This window comes from Aethalodelphis obliquidens, unplaced genomic scaffold (genome assembly GCF_003676395.1).
Source record: "Aethalodelphis obliquidens isolate GAN/ISIS:26980383/991018 unplaced genomic scaffold, ASM367639v1 scaffold44, whole genome shotgun sequence".
Lineage (NCBI taxonomy): Eukaryota > Metazoa > Chordata > Mammalia > Artiodactyla > Delphinidae > Aethalodelphis > Aethalodelphis obliquidens.
In genome coordinates, this window is record NW_020837988.1 from 15,048,507 (window position 1) to 15,068,193 (window position 19,687).

A 19,687-nucleotide genomic window follows, 5' to 3' on the forward strand; every position below is an offset into this window, starting at 1 on the left:
TGACACCCTGCAACATTTTTCTTTTCCTGGTTATAATAGGCTGTTTCATCCCATGTTTCACTAAGTTGATAGGAAGCAGTTTACCTGATTTTCATCCTGTACTTCCATGTTGTATTGGTCACCTGGCTGAACTTCCGTGACTTTCTCTCCAAGGAGGAAACCCAGACGAGTCATGAGTGTGTTTGCTGCCTCATCTACAGATGGAGGGGGACCAAGTTCTTGTTCAGCATCACCTATAACAGGAAGACATTGAAACACCTGAATCTATCAAAATAAAATGGCCAGTTTTGCAACTATTTTTACATTCAGTTTGGTCATTTCCTTTGTTTTCACATTCTAAATGCAAAATTACTAGGTCCTTAACTAGAAGCTGATTTTTCCACTGTTACATATTATAATTGATAGTCTACTCAGAATCCTCAATATATTTACTTGAAACCCTTGAATTTGAGAGAATGTTTTTGTAACTCACTGAATAGAAGTTTCCCATTTCTTTGGCAGTTAGCCTTCCAATAAGTCCTAGTCTTGGGATCTAGTCCTGGCCATAATCACCACCTTCATTCAGGTTCTTTTATCTTTTTTTTTCCTTACAGTTCGTGTAAATATCCTTTTTTATTTTAAAATCAGTTCAAACTTACAAAAAAGTTTCAAGAATAGTACAAAGAACATTTTTTTCCTTAACCATCTGAAAATATAGACATGATATCCTATCATGCCCAGACAGTATGCATTTCCTATAAACAAGCAATTCTCTTACATAACCACAGTACTAGCAGAGAAATCAGGAACCTAACATTTTACATTATTATGATCTCATCCACAGACCCCATTTAAGTTTTGATATTTATCCAGTAATGTCATTTCTAGCAAAAAGATCCAATTCAGGATTAAGCAACTGCACTGAGTTCTTAGTTCTCTTTGACTCCTTTAATCTCGAACAGTTCCTCAGTCTCATCTTAACTTTCATGATCTTGACACTTTTGAAGCTTACAGGCCAGCTATTTTGCACAGTGTCCCTCAATTTGAAGTTATCTCATGCCTTAATTCAGGTTATGCATTTTTGGCAGGACTATTGCAAAAGCAATGCTGTGTTAACTTTGATCACTTGGTTATGGCAGTGTTTGCCAGATACTTCCACTCTAAAATTATACTCTTTCTCTTTGTAATTAATAGGTATGTAATGGGGGGATACTTTGAAAGTATGTAAGTATACCACTCTTCAACAAACTTTTAAATTAAAAAAAAATTTTGTGATAAAAATACACGTAACAAAATTTGCCATTTTAACCATTTTGAAGTGTACGATTCAGTGGCATTAAGTACGTTCACAATGTTGTGCAACCATCTCCATTTTCAGAACTTTTTAATCATCCCCCAGAGAAACTCTCTATCCACTAAATAAAACTCCCCAATCTCCCCTCTTACTAGCCCTAGTAACCTCTATTCTACTTTCTGTCTCTATGAATTTACTTATTCTAGGTACCCCATATAAGTGGAATCACACAGTATTTGTCCTTTTATGTCTAACTTATCTCACTTTGCAAATTTTCAAGGTTCATCCCATGTTAGATCATGTGTCAGAATTTCACTCCTTCTTATGACTGACTCCATTTTATGTACATACCACATTTAGTTTATCTATTCATCTGTCCATCAGGTTGGACACTTGAGCTGTTTCCATCTATTAGATATTATGAATAATGATAGTATGAACATTGGTGTACAAGTAGCAGTCTGAATCTCTCCTCAATAAAATTTTGCCCACTATTTTTAGCATCCATTAATGTTTCTTGGTAGAATTACTATCATGCTTGCCAAATAGTGATATTTTCTAAATCCATCACCCTTCTATAGTTTAGTTTCTTTTCCTTTACCTATCTACCTACCTATCTGAACTCAAAGACTCCTATCTTACTCAATGAGTTATAACCTGTTACTATTATCATTAATTTTGATGCTCAAATTGTCCCAAAGTTGGCCACGTAAGCCCTTTCGATTTGACTCCTGTAACCTTCTGATATATCCCTGTCATTTTCTGAGCACTTCTTTGCTTTCTGGCATCAGATGTTCCGGGCTCATCTTGTACTTTCCCTGCCCTAGCCCTAGAATCAGTCCTTTTCCCAAGAAGAGCTGGTTTTTTTTTTTTTTTTTTTTTTTTTTAGTGGGGAAAGATATTTAGAATATCAGGTATGCTCATTGCGATCAGGATGTCACTGCCCCCCAGGTCCACTCCGTCGACAGAGTTAGGCAGTATGCTCATACACTTATATACATACACACAACTCTATATTCATTTTTATTTGTAAATCCATATACAAACATACACTCTAAATGCTCACAAAGATGCTCCAATTCCAATTCAATACCATAGGGTTAATTCTAGATTTCTTCCTTTCCAAAGTTATAACTCTGTTCTCCAATAGTGAAAAATCTGGTTCTTGTTTTCCTTATTTAATACTATACTTATTTAATCTATCCCCCTACACGTAACAAATCTCACCGCTGCTCATTGCCACCCCGCACACAGGTGCACTACTCACCCTGGTTGGGTTCCTACCCTATGCCAGATGGCCCTGAGCTATCATTTCCCCCACAGTCAGGGTCATTTTTTCAAAATAATTCATATACCATAAACTCTGTCCTCTTAAAGTATACAGCTCAATGGCTTTAGTCTCTTCATAAGTTTATGGAACCATCACCACTTTCTAATTCCAGAATACTTTCATCACTCCAAAAAGAAACCCCATTCAGGTTCATTTTTTTGCCCTGGAATTTAGACCCCTAAAATTCCTGATCTCTGGCATTCATTTTAATCCTGTGCTTCCTGACTGCTACACTCTTCCCATACAATTAGCTTTTAACGCAATTTTCTTTTTTCTTTTTTAAGAGCTCAGCTTTTTATTGAACGTGTTACTAAAGAGGTTTAGTCAAAAAGACCAAAGCCCATGACATCATCAGACTCTTCAGATTCTTCTTTCTTTGCTTCCACTTTCTTCTCCTCAGCTGGGGCAGCAGTGGTGGAGGGGCGAGGACCTCCTGCCGGTGCAGCCCCAGATGCTGGGGCAGGTCCACCTGCCCCCACATTGCAGATGAGGCTCCCGATGTTGACACTGGCCAAAGCCTTTGCAAACAAGCCTGGCCAGAAAAGTTCAACATTTACACTGGCTGCTTTAATGAGGGCATTGATCTTATCCTCGGTGACTGCCACCTCATTGTCGGACAGGATGAGGCCCGAGTAGATGCAGGTGAACGCTGAGTCGGAGGCCATGGTGCGGGCGAGTGCTAGGCAGGGGCTCCCGGGCATGGTGCAGTCGCCAGATGAAGTGAGGGCCTACACCCCAATGTGGCCTTAGCTTCCTCAGAAGGACCGAGCACCTTAGCGGCAGCTGAGGAAAGCGTAATTTTCTTTCTATTTAGGCTATTTTTCAGTGGTTACCAACTACAGGAATTATTCTTTTTCAAACTTTTTCACTGAGGGATGCTGAATAATGTCAGTGTAAGGTTTTTCCTTGGGCTCAATTTATTTCCAAATAGAGAATTTACAGAAATTTATAGACATAAAAAATAGCCAGGGAACTCAAGATGATCTATTTTAAATGTGAGGCAGAACTAATTTACCTAAACTGAGTATCCCTTTACATTAACTTGATTCATTGTCAACATTTTTTCAGATTTTGTTTTATGTTCAGATGCATTCAGTCTAACCTGCTAACAATCCACAGTAGCACATATCCTATATAGGATATTACAAAAATCTTTTTTTTTTTTTTGGAGTCAGATATGTCCTTCCACCATAGCAAGCATTAACTAGAGTATCATATGGTTTGATGCTAAAATATAATAGCTTAATTTTTTAGGATATTCAGCGTTGCACATTAAATCACTCCTAATGGCAAGAAAGTGAGGTTTATGTTCTTATTATTCAATTTAACATTTATCTTAACTTCTCCACTAAAGTCACAAGTTGCAGGTCAGAGGAAGGGACTACAGGTGTATCCTTGTATAGTATTATTGAACTCAAGTGCTCCATCTGTGGAAAATCTATATAGAATTCTCACTGAGGACTTCCCTGGTGGCACAGTGGTTAAGAATCCGCCTGCCACTGCAGGGGATATGGGTTCAAGTCCTGGTCTGGGAAGATCCCAGATGCCATGGAGTAACTAGGCTTGCGCACCACAACTACTGAGCCTGCGCTCTAGAACCTGAGAGCCACAACTACTGAGCCCATGAGCCACAATTACTGAGCCCACGTGCCACAACTACTGAAGCCCTCGCGCCTAGAGCCTGTGCTCCGCAACAAGAGAAGCCACCACAATGAGAAGCCCGTGCACCACAATGAAGAGTAGCCCCCGCTCGCCACAACTAGAGAAAGCCCATGCACAGCAACGAAGGCCCAATGCAGACAAAATAAATAATAAATTAATTAATTAATTAAAAAAGAAAGTGCCTAGACTGGCATTCAAACCTAATTCTACCAGCGTTAAAGTCCCATTAAAAAAAAAAAAAGAATTCGCATTGAAATTACGCCAGAGTAGGAAAACAGGATCTATATTCCCTTCCCTACTTCTCTGCAAGAGGCAACAAAAACGGATTTCTCTGCCACAGACCAGAAAGATATCCCAGGGGCTTTATTACCTCTATAATGTCCAACATTATAGACAGTTCCTTATCTCTCTACCTCTGCCCAACTATGATACTCTAACATAAAATCTCAGGAAAAAGCTGTGTTACAAATGCATGCAAATGCATCTTCAAAACAAGTACCCTAAATCTAAAAAATAATACAAATGAATGTATATACAAAACAGAAACAGAGTTACAGAGACAGAAAACAAACCTGTGGTTACCAAAGGGGAGAGGGCAGGGTGGAGGGACAAATTAGGGGTATGAGATTAACAGATACAAACTACTACATATAAGTAGATGAGCACCAAGGGTATACTATATAGCACAGGGAATTATATCCATTATCTTGTAATAATCTATAATGGAATATAATCTGCAAAAATACTGAACCATTATGCTGTACACCTGAAGCTTACACAAGACTGTAAATCAACTATACTTCAATTAAAAACAAACAAATCCCCTATCCGTCATTCAAGCAAATTTCCACCTTTAAACCCTTGCTATGAAGAATTTTTCATTTCGTTACCACAGTGTGTAGAATTTCTAAACTACTGAGTCAACTATTTAATATTATTAAAATTTATCAAAGTCTACTATGATAACAAGAATATTTATAGCATATGAAATTTGAAGTAAACAGTTTCAGGTTAAAATGCTAAATGTGATTATGAAGACATCTATAATAAAATGTAGAAGTCCCTGACCTCTTTAAATTTCACAACACACTACTACACTATACACAAATGGCAGGCAAGAGGCGATAATTATATTATTATTTCATGCATTATTTGCAAAAGTCCAAATGTTACTCACTTAAGAAAGAGGCTAGGGGAAAAGAAACCAAACTCTTCCTTTTTCTTCTAGGCTCTTATACTCATGTTACTCTTAGTCTTATTATATCACTCTATTTCTCTTAAGTGCTTTTTCTCCCTAAATATTAGTTTCTTAAAAAGATACTAATATTTACTATTTTTAAGAAGTCCACAAGCTCATATACTTTATATACATTATTTATGGGAGAAATGATATAATGACCAGGTTTTGCTGAAATTACTACAGAAAAAAATGGAGAAGATATAGATAAAACAAAGTTGTCAAAATTATTGAAGCTAGGAAATGACTACATAGTAGTGCATTATTTTATTCTCTGTTTGTGAATGTTTGGAACTTGAGGAAAAAACTCTATGCAGGGAAGTTTCTTTTAAATAACTTAGCAGTTCTCAACTGGTGACAATTTTGCCCCCCGGGGAACGTTTGGCAATGAGTGGAGATATTTCTCGTTGTCACACTGCAGGGAGCGGTGCTGCTACTGGCATCTAGTAGGTAGAGGCCAGGGACTCTGCCAAACATCCTACAATACACAAGACAGCTCTCCACAATAAAGGATTATCTAGCCCCTAAAGTCATTAAATAGTATTGAGGTTGAGAAACCCTGAAACAGCTAGAATCACCTTATCCTTTAAAATCTGTCAAATTGGATGAACTCTTTACACACAGTCAGTAGGAAAACCAGTGTCCAACCTGTTACTTCCATGGATTCTTAAAATTACTTCAATTTCTAACTTACAATGAATTTTTAGTCTTTGGGCTATTTCTTTCCTGAGTGTAGGGTCTGTTTTCTGCACTACTAGATTCTGCTGTAATCTTTTCAGTCTTCAACGAACCTTAGTCTTATCGTGGTGTGTGGACAGGACTTTACTGGGGTTACAGTGAGCTTGTTAGGGGTGGGGGATTATATCATGACACAGAACAATTAAATGAAACTAAAAAATATGATATATCTCAAATTTTCAGATTATCTTTTATTAATTATAATAACAGCTAGCACATATGGGGATTAATTATATGCCAGGTACTGTTTCTAAGTACTTTATATACATTAACTCTTTTAATGATCATAACCACCCTATGAGGTAGGCACATATATCCCCTTCTTATGAATAAAGAAAGTGAAGCACAGAGGGATGAGTAACTTACCCAAATTCATAAGCTAATAAGTAGCTGATCCAGGAAATCTGGATCTAGAACTCAGGCTCTTAACCCCTAAGCTCTACTGTCATCCTTGATTCCAGTCTCTCACCATTTTGTTGGGCATCACTTCCTACCTCCCCTCTGCCCAGGGTATTTGTTCAAAACTCTCAAAATTCCTCTTAAATCCTCATACCAAATATTTTACCTATCTTTCTGTCTCATCCATGACCATCCAGGCGATGTGAAGAAGGTGTCATCTTCATAACCAAACACGCCCAATTAAGGTATGTCCCTAAACAAAGACAGTACTTTTCTTGAGTGGAATTCTACTGTGACTCCTTATAATAATGATGAATTTGGAGTATGATACACAACAAAACAAGATGGCTGGTAGGTTGTTGGAAAATAATCACCGTGACACTATTATACACAAAATAAATCATATCATTCATACATTATGTTGATTAAAACTCTTGAAATTTATCTTGGCTATTTGGGAGCAGTGTGTTTATGCAATAGGCTTTGCTCCCAGAATACTGAATGAGGAATACAGCACCGTAAAACTAAAGGATCCTTATGCTTGGATATTTTTCCACAGCAGAAGTGGTTATTGAATGTTTATCAAATGCCTTTTTTAGCCTCTATGAAGAAAACTAGTTGTTTTTATTTCTCTTACAGCTATTAGTATGATGAACTATTTTAATGGAGTTTGTAATTTTGAAAAGCTTTCATTAAAGTTAATAGGAATTATTATTAAACATTAAAAAAATAAAGGATTTAAAATTCACATGGGAATGGAAAGGTCTAGGAATAGTAAAGAAAATGTTAAGAAGAATGACTGCTATTACTTAATATCAAGGTTTAATCTAATGCTAAAGTAATTAAGACAGAGTATGATTGGTGCAAGCATAGATAAAATGACCAGGAGAACAGAATAAAGAATCCAGAAACATATCTATACATGTATAATCACCTTATTTGGACGGAGATGCCATTGCAATATTTTAGTAATCAAATGGCGTTTTCAATCATTGGTGACGGATCAGTATGTATGAATAAAAATGAAACCTGTCCCAACCTCATCCCATACACAAAAATCAATTCCAGGTGGATAAAAGACCCAAATACGAAAGATAATACATTTTCTGGAAGATAGCCTAATAGAATAACTTCATGAACTAGGACTAGGCAAAGATTTCTTAAACAGAACACAAAAAAGAAAAGATGGGTAAGTTTATTAATGAGAAAAACTTCTGTTCACCAAAGACTGCATTAAAACAGTAAAAAGGGGCTTCCCTGGTGGCGCAGTGGTTGAGAGTCCGCCTGCCGATGCAGGGGATACGGGTTCGTGCCCCGGTCCGGGAAGATCCCACATGCCGCGGAGCGGCTGGGCCCGTGAGCCATGGCCGCTGAGCCTGCGCGTCCGGAGCCTGTGCTCCGCAATGGGAGAGGCCACAACAATGAGAGGCCCGCGTACCGCAAAAAAACAAAACAAAACAAAACAGTAAAAAGGCAAGCCATAGAGTGGGAAAAATATCTTTAGTTCATACATCCAACAAAGGACTTGTATTTAGAATATACAAAGAACTCGTACAAATCAATAAGAAAAATAAAGACAATACGATTAAAAGATGAACAAAAGAAATTCCACACGGGAATTTACAAAACTCCTGTTTTATACAAAATGTTCAACATTGTACGGAAATGAAAATCAAAACCACAATGAGATATCACTACGTATGTGTAGTGCAGGATAGCACACAAAAGAAACAAACCAAAAAGGCCTGATAATATGGGGTAAAAGGACAGTTAAATCCTGTTGTACTGGTGTGAATGTAAACTGGTAGCATCAAATCTGGAAAAAATTTAGACTGGGGACTGAAACCCCATGACCCAGCAAGTCTACTACTAGGTATATACCGAAAGGAAAAGTATATGTAGGGGCATCAAAATAGATGTAACAAACATTCACAGAATTGTTCATAATAGCCAAAGTTGAAAATGTCCATCAACAGTAGACATACAATGAAATATGACAGCAATGAAAGAGAATCTCACAAACATACTACTAAACAAAAGAAGACAGACTCAAAGGAGTACATACTAAATGACTTCGTTTATATAAAGTTTGAAAACTGGTAAAAGAAATCATTGATAATGCAGTCGGAACAGTGGTCAAGCTTAGAGGGAATGAATTAGGATGCAGAGGAAACATGAGAAAAGGTTATGAGGTGCCGGTAATGTTCTATGTCTTGATTTAGGTAGTGGTTATACAAGTGTGTTCACTTCTGAAAATTTCATAGAGCTGCATAATTATTATTTGTATACCTTTCTGTAATTATGTTATATTTTAATTTTCAAAACTTACAGAAAATGTATTAAGGACATAGGACACTGGGTTTGAGAATGAAACAATATTCACAATACTTTTTTTCCTCCAAGAAAGGAGTCTACAGCTATGAAAAACTAACTAATGCTATATATAATTAAAAATTGAGTGTAAAATAAAAAATTATCTGACCACTCCCCTCTTACATCCGTTAACTTAAAGTGGAGCAATGACCTAAGGATAGAGAGAAGCCAGTATATATACAATAAGTATTTTGTAAATTAAAGGAAGTAGTAGAGAGCACAGAGAAAGAAACAATTAAACTTGTTCTGGAAAGATGGAGGAAGAAAAGGAGGAAAGAAGGTTTTTTGCAGGAGGCCATACTTGTTTGATTTTTTAACAGCAGAGTTAAGGAAAAAGAGCAGAGGGAGGAGCAATTTTCAGATTCAAATTCTGTAAGACTTACCGGTTCAACACAAAGACAGAATTCTGAGATCAAAACTGAGTAATATAGCATATTCAGTATTGTTTTAAAAGAGTGTTTTAAGTTTATTTCTGGAATAATAATATTGATAGTTGTACTAGTAGTAATAATAACTTATTGAGGCATTACTGTCTGGTACTCTTCTAAGTGCTTTACATGTATTAAATCATTCAATCTTCACAACACCTTCCTTATCGTACAGATAGTAAAAGTGAGGCACACACAGATCAAGCTTTTGCTCGCCCACAGTTACACGGTTAGGCAAGTGACAGAGTCAATGTTGAAGTCCAGGCTGCCTGGCTGCTGGACTCATTATTTTGCCAGGAAATATGTGATTATTAAGGACAAATTGTTTAAATGGTTATTTTATTTATTAATGGGATCCAGCAGAATAACCTCCATGGACAATACAAGAAAGCATGAATTAATTCAATAAATATTTACTAAGTACTTTCTGTGTGTCCAGCACTGTGTGAGGTATTAGATCACATTTGTGAACAATGGGCACAGTCCCTATCCTTAAGGAGCTTATAGTCTCGTGGGGAAAAATGGAAAATAAATAATTTGAATCATAGCAAATTAAACTCTGAGAAATATAATGCAGGCAAGAAATAGGATGCTGTAAAAAAGCAAATGCTGAATATTTCAGAATATTTTGGTGTTTTGATGACATCAATTTTCTTTTCAGAGATGGTTTATACTTTACAACATTTGCAAAAAGTATTTTTTACTCTAAGTAGCCAAACTGCAGAAGGATTAAACAATGATTAAAACTGTGCCAAGAAATGAATTCATTTCTTGGATACAATTAGCTAATATATCCAAATCCCTAATCTGTATTCCTAACATGGCAGGCTACACATAGAACAGTTCCACAGACTCTTTAATTCTCAGCATTCTCTTAGTATTTTCTCATCGGGCTGTTTACATTTTCCTTTATGATCTGTTCATTATAAACTGCTTGTTCTCATCTATTTCAAGACTCAGAACTTCGTACTACATTTAATCAAATAAAGAAACCCATGCTTTCTCTCCAACAGAGTTACAAAACCTGTGATTAGCTTGGCCCAACTGCCAAAGCAAACCTGGTTATATTTTCATTTCTTAGTTCTTAAATGGCAACCTAAATTTTTCCTTTTCTGATGAACAATGGAAATGGGTGACCGACAAAAGCAGTGCTTCTGCAGTTTGCCGCAGGAAATGCTAAAGTGGAGCTCTACCACATCCTCCCCACACTGAGCTCCTGATTCTGAGAGTCACTGCCAGTGATCCAGTGATCAAGAATCAAAGCAACACCACTAGCCCATCTCAACTCATAGAGGCTGACCTGAGAGCACATCCCTACACTTCTTAGTTCCCTTGGGCATAACTGAAGAAGCGGGGGAGAAAATACATGAAATGACTGTTGATACTGTGGGGTGGGTATATGGGAGGTTCTTTGGGTAGGTTTAAAACTTCACACAATGAAAGATGGTTTTGGCTCGGCCATGTGACTTTATTTGGACCTTGGAATGTTATGAGCAGAGGCTTGAAATGTGCCTGAGCAGCTGGGCTTGTGTTCTTGTGCTCTGGTGATCCGCCAAGAGAAAGAGCTTCTCTCCAGTGGATGCCCCTTCATCCTGGGCCCCAGAATGAACACCCACAGGCCTGAGCCCAACTTGAACCCCAGAGCTGCTCAGCCAACCTGCAGCCTGAGACAGAGCCATCCCAACCCACACTTGCAAATCCATGACTAAAAAAAACTGCTTATTTTTTGGTTGCTCTAAATTTTAGGGTGGTTTGTTACACAGCATTATTATGAGCATTTACTTTTTAGGTACTTAATTTGATTCAAATGCAACCGTAACTTATTAGTAGACCAAAATGAAACCCTGGTGATTTCTCTTACCATGTATTTTCTGTTCAGTATAACCATTCTCTCATTCTCAACCACTCACCTTCATACCCACTCACTTCTAGCTGTCATCTTATTCTAGGATTCTATTCTATTTCTTACTCACCTATTGATCTTGTCTTTTTAAAGATGTAATTTACATACAATAAATTATATTCCAATAAAGTGTGCAATTCAATGAATTTTGACAGATATATACATCTGTGAAACTACCACCAAAATTGAGATATAGAACATTTCTATCATCCCCAGAAGTTTCCTTAGGTCCCTTTGAAGTCAAACCCTCTCTCAAACCCTAGCCACAGGCAACCACGTTTTCTATTATCAGAAAAGAAACCACTGCTTTCTGTTATCTTAGTTTATATCTTCTATAATTTTATATAACTGGAATTAAATAGTGTATTTTCTCTTTTGTCTGGCTTCTTTCGTTCGGTTTTTGAAATCTATCCATGTTTCAACAGTTTGTTTCTTTTTATAGCTGAGTAGTATTCCTTCGTATGGCTATACCACCTTTTTTTTCTTCCTGCTGATGAACACTGGGTTATTTCATATACAATAGTTTTTTGGCTTTTATATATGAAGAAACTACGAATATTCTTATAAAATTCTTTGTGTGGATATATATTTTAACTTCTCTTGGACAAATACAAAGTTGTGTAATGGCTGGGTTATAAAGTTTAAACATTTAACTTTGTAAGAAATTGCCAGTTTCCAAAGAGATTGTTCACATTCCCAAGTAGTGTGTAAGAGTTCTAGTTGCTCCATATCCTCGCTAACGCTTCGTATTGTGAGCCATTTTGATTTTAGCCATACCAATGGGTGCACAGAGGTATCTCATGGTTTCACTTTGCATTTCTCTGATGACTAAAGATACTGAACACCTTTTCATGTAGCCATTCTTATATCTTCTTTTGTGAATGTTTCTCCAAATCTTCTGTACTTTAAAAAATTAGGTTCTCTTCTTATTATTTGTAAGAGTTCTTTATATTGGATACAAATCTGTCAGACATATGTATGCTAATATTTTTCCTGTTCTATGGCTTGCCTTTTCCTTTTCTCAAAAGTCTCTTTTGAAGAACAAAAGTTTTAAATTTAGATAAAGCCCAACTTTTAAATTTTTTCTTTTATAGCTCACACTTCTTTTGTCCTATCCAAGAAAACTTTGCCTACCTTAAGATTGCAAAGATTTGCTCCTAGCTCTTACATTTAGGTCTATGGTACTTTAAGTTAACTTTTGTGCATGGTATGATGTAAGGATTGATGTTCACTTCCCCACTGAATTTCCCTGACACCTTTACTGAAGAATAATGGAAGTCCTTTAACTTTGCTGTTCTTTTGAAAAAGCACTGGGGCCACTCTAGGTTATTTGCATTCCTATAAAAGTTTTAAAATCATGTAAATTTCTAAATTTATAATCATGTAAATCTTATAAATTTCTACAAACATTTTTTTCTTGGGATTGTAGTAAATCAAAATTGCTACTTTAGCAATACTGAATCTTCTAATCCATAAATGATATCTTCATTTATTTGGATCTTTATCTCAGCACTGTTTTATTTATAATTTTTAGTGTACATGTTTTGTTAAATTTATCCCTAAATATTTCATGATTTTGGATGTTACTGTAAATGAAGTTGTTTTTAGATTTAATTTTCCAATTGTTCTTTGCTAGAATATAGAAACACTCCTGATTTTTATATACTGACCTCACTGTCCTTCTTTTATACTTACATAAATGCATTTATATAAATGTTATTGGAAATGTATCTTGCAAGTATTAGTCTGTGTTTGTGTATTGCTCTGCTAGTATATAAACATATTTATATAATATAAAGGTAGTTAGAGTTGGGGTGGGAATCTCCATGTCCACATAGAACACTGACATATCGAGGCAGCTTATCAGAGGCTTGCTTTACACCAAATTTGGGAGAAACAATGATGAGACACTCAGGTATTACCTAGTTCTGGCATTAGGATTCTTAAACAGGAAAGGAAGATAGTCACAGACTATCTTCTAAATTCCTCAGGCAAGTCCATAAATACTGACATATATGGAAACTTTTTTTTAGTGCTTCTAGGGGAAACAATTTGGGGTGGAAGACGAGATGCCACTTCCAGTACCTTCGAACTTAACTGCAGGAACCTGGTTCTGAGTTCTTCCAGCTGGGGATAAAGGTAAGGGGAATAGAGGTGGTGTAAGGGTGTAAGAAAATGAGGCTAATAAAAGATCTGTAAGACTAGGGGTACTGTACAGAACCGAAAGAGTAAGTTAATTCTAATTTAGAAGTCTGACAAGAGCTGTAATACTGGTATACTAAAAAAGCGCTTACCTCACACAGCATAGCTTCAGTGCCATGAGATGACTAAATCAAAATCAGTTAATGTGGAAAGTGATACACCACCAAGGCATTAATAGATTCCAAAGTCATGTCAAGATCTGCCTTTGTCACTGGGAATGATGTTATGTGAAAAAAAGGTATGGAAGTAAATGAAGACCACCCAAATAAGAACAAGAAAAGGCTATTTATTCAGAGCTTGCTATAGCAAGGCAATCGGCTACTATCACTTGCACCTGGAGGAGACTTAAAGGCAGGCAGAGGAGTTGAAAAGCTTTATAGTGGGAAAAAAAGGAGAGGCTTCAGGTTATGCCCTGATCGGAGGCACCTGGCACAGAAGAGCTGAAGGTGGGCTGACTAGAAGCGTCCTACGTGACTGGCTAGGTGTGTGTATTTAGCCCTCTCTGGTTACTCCTAAGTTGGAAGTGAGGGCAAATACTAGGGAAGCTGTCAGTTAAAAATCAAGCCCTGGTCATTTAGTTCCAATAGTTACAGGGGTTACTTTTGGCTTCCTGGACTGGTTATTAGAGACAGTAGTCTTACTTCCTACAAGTCTGACTTGTAGATAGTAAGTTGGGTTCCTAGGCTATCTGCTGCAAATTGGGTGTCAGAACTCTATTTTTATACATGGTCTGGTCATTGTTACATATATTCAGTTTCTCAAAGGATAGCGTTAAGCTTATTCATGTATTTATTTCCTTTTTCCTGACCTTTGAGGATAAATGTGTCACATTTGGGTGGCAGATATTTTCCTGAAGTCCTCATTCTTTGTTTTATACTCATTGATTATGTTCTCTAATTACATTTATTACAATTCACTCGTAGCTGACTGATCTCAGTTGGCTGCCACAGCCGAATTCTTATCTAGTGAAGCTTGAAGCCCCATCCCATATGCTAGTCACATTGGCCTTGTAGGCAGACTTCTATCAATGGAAGGAGAAAGTTTAGGAATTTACAGCAAATGAGATACCACAAATTAAAAAACCACTGAAAGAAATACTACTTCCCCTTTCTCAACACCATAGTGAAATTACATTATAAGCACAGATTAAGAAATCATGGTTCCAGCTGTTCACACTCACAGGCCCCTCTGTAGTAAATTAGAAAAAGACATATTCCTAAGTAGAGAGAAAACCATGTGATTTACACATATTTATAACATACTAAATTTTTTTTCATTTTGCCTTCCTCTGACTTTTTAGGTTCATTTCATTCATTCAACACACACTGAATGAACACCTACTATGTATTAGTCAGTCACTGCACTAGGCACTGTGGATACAGTGGTGAGCATAAAGGAGAAAATGTGTAAATTGTCCAGATGAGTGGTTTTGGTCATTTTAGTGTGTTTTTTTTTTTCCTTCTTTTCTTCTTGTTTGAATATTTAAGAAGAAATGATTTAGGGATAACTGTTATTCAAAAGCTTTCATTAGAGAAATGCTGTGATGATTCACTTATAGTTTAATTCTTTCTTCTCTCTAAGGCAGAGAGCATATAATCTGGGTCATTATAAAAAATGTTACTTGATTAGGGACCAGATAAGGCATGTGTTGTACTAGAGAATTCATTGTATAGAATAAATTTTAACTAAGAAAATAAGCATCATTGCTCTGGTAAGGTACCAGAAAACAGCATCCATATTTTATGTCCTTGACTATAATGGAAGTTTTACTTGTATACAAATGAATTCTAACCAGAGTTCTTTCACTTTAAGACTTATAAACAGGGCTTCCCTGGTCGCGCAGTGGTTGAGAGTCCGCCTGCCGATGCAGGGGACACGGGTTCGTGCCCTGGTCCGGGAAGATCCCACATGCTGCGGAGCGGCTGGGCCCGTGAGCCATGGCCGCTCAGCCTGCGCGTCCGGAGCCTGTGCTCCACAACGGGGAGGCCACAACAGTGAGAGGCCCGCGTACAGCAAAAAAAAAAAAAAGACTTATAAACAAAAAAATTATTTATATGAAACAAATAATACCTTTACATTTTAAGGGTAGCATTCTGTTCTATAGTATCAAAGATGATTTACATAGATTAATAGAAAATTGAGTCTTTAATATATGTACTAGGAATTTTGTGGTAAATACAAAAAATAGATTACATGGCTTTTGATATTCAATGTTTTAATGAAACATTAACCAGCAGATTAGAACATTCCTTTTAAAATTGGTTTGCAACAGAGCCAAGCAATAGAAAGCCAGACTGTAGTAAGCTTGTGTCTCATGATCCTCTTCAAACACTAAAGAAACTCTCCAATCATTTTGCATGATGACTCCTATTCCCTATTTAAAATTTTTTGTCTGGCAGCAATATAAACATCAGCTTCATCCACTCACAATTATAATTTAACTATTACGGCTATTGTAGAAGGTAAGATGAAAGCTGAAAACATAATAATGTTTAACTTACCTCAGTAATCTATGAAATACATTTGGGATTTGTGACTGGATGAAACAGACATTTTCCTCCCCAATCTAATAGTAATAGACCAAATAACACCAGAAAGACATCAGGCGCAGAAAGGCACGTTTTTCAACAATTCAGTATCATGGGTAATATCATAATCACACTTGGCAAAACTTGCCAAAATTTTGACGCAAAATACTAATTTCTTTGAGATTAAGTTCCAAGTCCAAACAGGAGACAACTTGCTCAAAGAGATGGACCATGAACCAACTCTGAAAACCTGTTTCAGGGCTTCCCTGGTGGCACAGTGGTTAAGAATCCGCATGCCAATGTAGGGGACACGGATTCGAGCCCTGGTCCGGGAAGATCCCGCATGCTGTGGAGCAACTAAACCCGTGCACCACAACTACTGAGCCTGAGCTCTAGAGCCCGTGAGCCACAACTACTGAGCCCACGTGCCACAACTGCTGAAGCCCATGTGCCTAGAGCCCGTGCTCCACAACAAGAGAAGCCACTGCAATGAGAAACCCGCGCATTGCAACGAAGAGTAGCCCCTGCTCGCAGCAACTAGAGAAAGCCCATGTGCAGCAATGAAGACCCAACGCAGCCAAAAATAAATTAATTAATGAAAATAAATAAATAAATAAATAAATAAATAAATAATTTTTTAAAGGCCTGTTTGAAAAGAGAAGTTCTTTATATTGATATTTAATCAACCGGCTAATACTATCAGTTCAATTTCTTAGTAGATAGCTCCCAGAATTTATGGGGACTGGTTTGTCCAAAGAGGTAGTGTTCTAAGACTGTGTTAGCATACAGTCTGTTCCCATGTAGCTTCATGGGGAGCACAGAACAGAAAAATAAAAATGTATACATACCTTCAGATGTATACATGATCTACAAATACAAATGCTAGAATTTTTTTCCCCCAAAGGAAATAATGATGGTAGGGACCTTTTAGTAACTGGAAACCTTCCAGCTGATGACAATTATTAAAAACTGGACAAAATATATTTTAAAAATCTTTTGGAAAGCATTAAATATCCAACAAGATGGTGGTAGGTCATCATTATAAGACCAGGGAGAAGATGGAAATCAGAAATGGAGATCTTGCCCAGCGCGGAGAGCCTCTTTAGCACTGGGGGCATTTCTTAACAGGGAAGAAATGACTGAGCAGCTGAGCTGTGTGTTTAGCTGTCTCACAAGGTCAGGGGAACAAAAATGGAGTCTAGGATCTTCTAGGAGTGGGAAATCTAGTAAAACACCCCATACTTTAGGCTGAGACCCTTAAGAGCTACAACCTAAGGGTAAAGATGAACCAGAAGTAAACTAGGTCCTGCAGTACTGATTTGTGTCATTTCATTGGCTTGGAAAACTTCACACCCTGAACTTGGATTGAACTGGTCACAGGTGGCAGAAGCAAATGAAAACCCTCTCTGGAAAAAAAAGAAATCATCCTACTTTCAGATTATTTCTACACATATTTTCAAATATTAAATCCAGCACACAAAAATAATTAGGGGTATGAAAAGGCAAGAGAATTAGCAGAATAATAGGCAAAAGAAATAATGATAAAGGTCATAGGATTAGAGTAGTACAGTCAATCTTTTAAGATTATTCTTAATATAATATTGTAAAAATGTAGTAGAAAAGAGCTAGAGTCTGTGGGAAGATGAGTGGTGGAGATGGAGGAAGGAGAGAGCAGTGAGAGAGTTACAAGAGTCATTTGATGAACACCGTGTTGGAAAAGGTGAATATTTCCCTAACACCACTAGAGGTTATTGGTTGAGGAAATTCTCCTTTAGTTCTTCTCTTTTTAAAGTAACATTACATTTCAATTGTTCAATCATGCATAATGCTTCCTCCTAGCAGAGCTAAACCACAGCAGTTAATAACAAATGATATTCTAAATAGTAGCTTATGTCAGCTAATGAATGATCTGAATCAAGAACTCTTGATGTGAGATCCTATGATACGCTTTTGGAAGTCTATGAATCTCCTGAACTTGCATGTTTTAATAGGGAGAGAGTAAGGGAAATTTTCATTCTTTCATCTTCCAGTTCTTCTTTGCCACCTCCTAAAAAAAGTTAATGACTTCCTGTAACCCACAGCAGAGGTTGCAAACTCAAATACCTTCAGGATATAAGAAATTTTAATATATCTGGCATGGCTAGGGGTGATGGTAGCAGGAAATGATAAAGTGTATGTTGAGCTGCAGAATATACAGCCAGGCTGAAGGCACTCTCTTTCTTTTCAATGTGCTTGCTAAACAGTTTTTGAATACCTTATCTCAAAAAATGTGTCTACTGTTTTAAAATTAAATATAAGTTGGAGGTTAAGATGGTGGTCTTGGTCTGAGATGTTTTCCATAGTTCTAAGTGAGAGCCACCTCTCAATATGGAGGATCAGGAGGGCAGAAAATAGGGAAGAATGGTCCCTGGATGTAGATGGGAAAACTAGATCCATGTCAGGGTACCAGTGACACAGGTCACTGTCAATCCTCAACTGAGGGAAAAAAAGTGCCTTAGTTGGGGCAGGTGCAGAGAAATCTAAGGAACTTTAACCAAGGACCCCATCTCTTTAAAACAGAAGTGTTTGAATTTCTCCTACTTACCCTTCCTTTCCCCTACTTCCTTCCTAAATAACTGCCTTCTTTAAATTAACTCACCTAGAGCCTAAGTTAAAGAACCAACTTTTATGGAATCTCTACAGTTGCATTATTTAGATACCTAGCTTTAGGGTATGGAATGGAAGTTAGCAATAATGTAACTTCCTTAGAAGACTCTAGTCTGATTCTTATTAATTTTGGTTTGCTTAGACTAGTTTTCAGATAAAACTATTACACAGGGCAAACAAACCTAAATGTTTTATTAATTTCTTCAAAACTCAGACAATATGCAAAATTTTGCACGTGGGTGCAATTTTCTGGAGAGGCTGTCCATAAACGTCATCAGTAATCCATATATATATAAAATGATAGTGTTGTACACAATGAACTTACCCAATGTTATATGTCAGTTATATCTCAATAAAGCTGGAAAAGGAAAAAAATGCTCCCTAAAAAGTAAATTTATCTCCTAATAACCCTATACTCTTTTTTTTTAAATTAATTAATTTATTTATGGCTGTGTTGGGTCTTCACTGCTGTGTGAGGGCTTTCTCTAGATGCAGTGAGCAGGTGCTACTCTTCGTTGTGGTGCGCGGGCTTCTCATTGCGGTGGCTTCTCTTTGTTGCAGAGCATGGGCTCTAGGTGCGCAGGCTTCAGTAGTTGTGGCATATGGGCTTAGTAGTTGTGGCTCGCGGGCTCTAGAACGCAGGCTCAGTAGTTGTGGCACATGGGCTTAGTTGATCCACGGCATGTGGGATCTTCCCAGACCAGGGCTCGAACATCTGTCCGCTGCATTGGCAGGTGGATTCTTAACCACTGCGCCACCAGGGAAGCCCCTATACTTTTTATTAATAACTTACACATACACAAATAAATGGGGGAAAAAAGTCCTACACACACACACACACACACACACACACACACATACACAGACGGTGGTTCTCCCTTGTGCTATTTAGGAATAAAATTTTTATAAGATTAGGGACTCTTTGCATTTTAAAAAATTCATTACTTTAGCACTTAGCTAAGAGAACA

General features: G+C 37.2%; 1 protein-coding gene and 1 pseudogene across 9 annotated transcripts in view; both read right to left on the reverse strand.

Moving 5' to 3' along the window:
* Window positions 1–19,687, reverse strand: part of TANC2 (tetratricopeptide repeat, ankyrin repeat and coiled-coil containing 2) — a 358,600-nt gene that overhangs the window by 157,100 nt on the left and 181,813 nt on the right. For all 9 annotated transcript variants that reach the window (XM_027081267.1, XM_027081266.1, XM_027081261.1 and 6 more), the window contains one exon: window positions 85–233. In XM_027081267.1, the coding sequence (XP_026937068.1) occupies window positions 85–233 (149 nt within the window). The remainder of the gene's footprint in view (window positions 1–84; window positions 234–19,687) is intronic.
* LOC113606663 (60S acidic ribosomal protein P1 pseudogene) lies at window positions 2,885–3,283 on the reverse strand (annotated as a pseudogene).